This window comes from Pinus tabuliformis, chromosome 8, assembly GCF_031772625.1.
Source record: "Pinus tabuliformis cultivar Carrire ecotype Pingquan chromosome 8, CPIR1, whole genome shotgun sequence".
NCBI lineage: Eukaryota > Viridiplantae > Streptophyta > Pinopsida > Pinales > Pinaceae > Pinus > Pinus tabuliformis.
Window position 1 is genome coordinate 1,795,271,183 of NC_142294.1, and position 5,094 is coordinate 1,795,276,276.

The following is a 5,094-nucleotide window of genomic DNA, read 5'->3' on the forward strand; positions in this document are numbered from 1 at the left end:
CTCAATCCAAACATACATGGCGACACATGAGTATCCCATCAACATAACAACAAAGGGATCTCAAACAAAACATGACGAATCATGACAATAAGTACATCCCACAGATGATTCCGAATCACATCAAGCAGGAATCATGAAACAAGTAAGAAAACAAGATCCCACATCAAACAACAAACAAGGATCTATGCAGCGCAATACATCTCATAGCAAAAAGAAGTACATGAACACACTGCATATACCTCACATCCTGGGGCCATTTGAAGAAAAGGATGTCAAACTATTGAAGTAGGTCGTACCATCAGTCTCGTGGTGTCGAATCTCATGGAATGACTGCTCACACGTTGAATGTTGACACATGCTCTCCACTTTGAAAAGTGGCTGAAAAATAGAATGATCAAATGGGAAATCTGAATGCACCATCAGATTTGTGGCGTCAAATAGTGTAAAATCAACCGTCAAATTTCTGAATTTTGAGAAAGTGAAAATGTGGGGCTTAAGGAATCTTTTAGATTCCCCCTAGATTCCTCAAAGATTCCCTCCTCTAGGTCATCTGAAGATTTGCTGCTCAGGTAAGGAAAATGGCTATGCCATCAGGTTCGTGTCACTGAGAAGTGTAAGATCAACATAAAATTTGTCCAATTTGGACACTTGCAAAATTTCAACCTCTTGAGAATTTGGCTCGATCATGGTTCCGCATGTGTTTCTCCAGGATCATGGTTCCACCTGTAAAAATTAATAAAAAATTACATGTCTCGGTTTCTGTGGCACGTTCTGCCATCCTTCCCCTAGGCGCACTGCGAAATTAGGTTTATATACAAACTTTGGGGTGGATTTAACAACGAATTCTGTTGTAGATAGATTGGTAATAAGAGTCACGTTATGAGGAAGAGGTCAGGTGGTCAAACCCTGACCCCTCCATATTAACACTCAATTAGTTTTTCTAAAAAAACCACATTTAACATTTTTGGGGGTCGGGTTCACATTGGGCGGCCCGCCCCTTAACCTCCGTTGCGCATTCAGACAGGTCCTGTTTCATTTTTGGGAATGGTGTGGTTGGTGGAGTGTTTGTTTGGTTGCATATTAAACGTTGTGTGTGGGTTGGTTGGCCCGCCCACGCCAAATATGTTTATAATGGTGGTTGGTTGGGGGTCCGGCAGGGTCATGGCCGCTGGCCCATTTTAAACATAAGTGTCGTTATGTGATGCAGTGGGGTCGGTGGGGGTCATGGCCCGTCGACCCGTTAATAATTAAAATTTGTTTTTTGTGTAATATAGTTTGGAGGTGGCGGGGGTGGTGGCCCATCACCTCATTTATATATATATTTTTTATTAAAGATGACATTTTTTTGGATGTTGTCTAATATAAGGGATATTAGACAAATTAACAATCCAAAAACTTCATCCGCTTTCGGGACCTAGGTTTCATGCCCCAGGGTCGGTCAAATTGTAGGACACTTAAACCTGGCTCGTTCTCCCTCATACGAGCTCGGATTGACGAACCGTTCACACCGTTGCGCTCAGGACGACAAGATCCACGCTCTGGTCCTAGTTCGAAAGCATTCTGATCATTTTGATTTTTGAGCTTCCATAAGCCCTCTTTGTCTTGAGTGTCTCTGGAGCCACCTACATCATCAAATGATCCTAGACAATAGTGTGTTTTTCTAAGCCAAGGTTATAAACTTCACCTAGTATAAAAGTGATAAAAGCAATGTGCAACAAACTTCTTAAATCAAATCTTTGCACAAATCTTTGCACAGTACTGAGAAACAACAAAATGGAATGCATTTGTTGGCATACCATTTATGTATGATGAGCGCTTTACATGTTTGAACACCATTGACATGTTTAAAAATATGGCAATTAAATATTGAGATTTATAGGTTGAAAATTATGAAATCAAATGTGATTGGAAAGTCCTTAAACACCATTTTCAAATAGATTATTGTTATTGTAACACCAAATATGCCAAGTTTAAAGTGTTAAAGATTTGAATTATATATTTTGAAATTGATTATTTTTTATCTTTTATTTTTCATTTCTATTGAGTAATTTTTCTAAAATAATTTAATAAAATCTATTTTGAGTAATCTCAAATTAAATTATATGTATATGGTAAATATCACCATTCACATTTTATAAGAGAATTATCTTCGCAGAATACATATTTTAATCAAAATTATTTTTCTTATTTACATTTTATATAAAAAAAATTGTGCGCATCTTAATCAAAAATATTTTTCCATTTAAACAACATTAAATACTTACTTTATTTTTATTTTCTAATTAATATAATCCATTTTACTATCTTTATTATTACATTTAAGGACCTGAAACGTTTTATTCAAATCAACAAATTTTAAATAAAGTGACTCAAAAATCTCCATTCACATCAAAATCTCCATTTACATTATCGCTAGCTTATAATAATTTAATTTAAAAAACGAAAATACTACAATTAAAACAATGTCTTATTATAATTAAATTAATACAATTTAATTAAACATGACAAGATTATTCAACAAAATAATGCATTCTAAGTTGGATTAAACAGTTCATTGGTTTACTAATCTCCAGTAAAGATTCATTACATGTATGTAGCCTGATTTTCGAACTTGGAAACCTTGGATTCTTAACGGAAAAATAAAGTCAATGTTCTGGCAGGGTACCCTGCACTTTTGTCATATTATTATACACTAAATATATACACTAATTTAAAACATTGCATGCATTTAAAGAATACAAAAAAGGCACCTGTTACACAGTAGTAAAAGTCAAACAAATTTCATCATCTATCTTCCCATGGAAATTAAGACAACTTTGCACAAGAATGCAGAGTGCAAAAAAAAAAAATCTAACAACATTAAACTTATACAAAACTTCTTCATAATCCTTCTATGGACATTACTCTCACATACCCAAGCTACAGCTAAGCCAGTATTGTACAAGAATGCAGAAGAGTACAGGAAAAAAATCTCACAATATTATATATATATATATATATAGAAACAAACTTATATATATATATAAAAATCAGACAAACTTTATCATCTATTCTTAAATTTACAAACATTAAAAAGGATAAAAAACATGTTACAGAGCAGGAAGAATCAGACAATTTTTAGCACCTATTCTTCCATGGACATTACTCCCCTATGCCCAAAGCTACAGCTAAGACAACATTGAATAAGAATGCAGAAGATACAGCGAAAAGATCTTGCAACATTAAATTAAGAAAAAAGAAACTTGCTGCATGGTAGAAATGATCTGGCAGATTTCATGCTCCGAATTGCAACTAAAGACAACATCGAACAAGAATGAAGAAAAGTACAGCAGAGTGATCTCACCGGCTTAATCCTTCCATGGATATTATCCCTGCATCCCACGAACTGCAGCCAAGACACCATTGAACAAGAATGCAGAAGAATACACCATAATTCCATTGTCAATCCACCTGGCTGAGGAGTATGATAGAGCTTCACGTCCGCTGCGTCTCCTGGTTGTCCTAGAAGGTCTGTGAACATATTCGGGCGAATACTCTCCCAGCAAATAACACCCAATTCCCCATTTCGCCCAAACTAGGGTTTGCAGAGCGCTATAGTGCCATCTCCCAAAGCCCTTTCTACCCAAAGCTCCTAAAATTGTGCTGGCTGTTGCAATGCAACAGATCTCTAAAACTATCACTGCCCTAAGCAGAAACCTTTTTCTCCCTCTAATTTTCTTGGAAAACATTTCCAAAAAGTCCATGACCAAGCCAATACAGATGACTGTTATTATCACAACAACTCTAGGTTTAGAGGGTCGAATGGAGTTTATTTTATACCATTTTCCAGTGCTGCTTTCTGATGCAGCAAGCACAATCCAAGTAACAGAGCAAATCAAGTTGATACAACCCGATATAAACGATAAGCTTCTGAGGCTCAGAAGAGTAACACCTCTAAACCTCAGCACTTGGCAAACATTGGTATTATCGGCAGCACTCTTGACCACAGCACTGGTTAGAAAGGAATTGGCACAAAACCCATTTCCTTTACTGTCCACGATGTAATGGCTTATTGCCCTTCTCGCTAATAGAGCACTAGAGAAGCCATCTACTTTGAACCAAATAGTGAGGACAGTATTGATTAATACTTCTGCAAGCCTGGGCACTATTAATGAGGTAGTTCTGTAGATTACTTCCTCCATTCTACCTCCTCTGCTCTGATCCAAGTAGTCCTGCAGGGCATCCGAAGCCATGACTATGGCTCCTCTGTCTTCCTGGTCATTAGACTTGAAAGATCTCATCAGCAGGCTTGTCCAATCATCAGTGGGTGCAGGATGCAGTGGAATGCAGATGCATACAGGGACTTCTTGGATGGATGGCTTCAGTTCAAAATCAAGCACTTCACAGACTGCAGGGACTTCAGAAATCCCCGGGTTGAACCCATGGCAGCCATTTCTCATGCATTGCAGAGATGGCAGTATGCACAGGGAATCAGGCAGTTCTTTTAGGGTGCCAGGCATCCTCCTATGAAGTAAGTCTGTGATATCTTTCACTGTCCTGAATACAATGCAATTACAGTTGCATTCATTGTTGTTGCATGGACAATTACCTTCTGGTGGAATTTGGATTGAACGAGATTGCAATGCATCTTTTAAAGGGGCGCATTGCAGCATTATGGAGCCCACATCATGGGCATTGTTAATATATTTCATAAATTGCTTGATGGAAGAATTGGATGGATCCATTGACAAAATTACAACAGAGGTTTGTCCAAATTCACGTGTCATCACACAATACCTATTTATGTCCTGGAGTTTGGAACCTGTTAGTGTGGCCATGAGATCCCTGGCACCCATCTCCAAATAGAGTCTTCCTCTTAACAAGCTTGTAATAAAGAGTGCTAGATTGCCTAAGCAGGCAAGTCCCACATCTGTTAAATTAACTGATCCTGTCACAGTGTCACTTAATTCGAGTTGTGCTAAAGCAATAGCAGATAACCACACCAATGAAACAGCTAACTTTATCATTAGCAACTGCATTATCACATATATACTTCCCAGCCAGTATTTGAACACACCCATTTGAATCAGTGAAAATTTTCTGTATATACCCTTG

At 37.4% G+C, this 5,094-nt stretch overlaps 1 protein-coding gene across 1 annotated transcript; it reads right to left on the minus strand.

The window, feature by feature from the left end:
• Nucleotides 1-3,146: 3,146 nt before the first annotated feature.
• On the minus strand, nucleotides 3,147-4,540 carry LOC149243411 (uncharacterized). The gene has a single exon (XM_089367804.1). It carries the CDS (start codon nucleotides 4,497-4,499, stop codon nucleotides 3,366-3,368), a length of 1,134 nt encoding a protein of 377 aa, XP_089223930.1. The 5' UTR covers nucleotides 4,500-4,540; the 3' UTR covers nucleotides 3,147-3,365.
• Nucleotides 4,541-5,094: the final 554 nt, after the last annotated feature.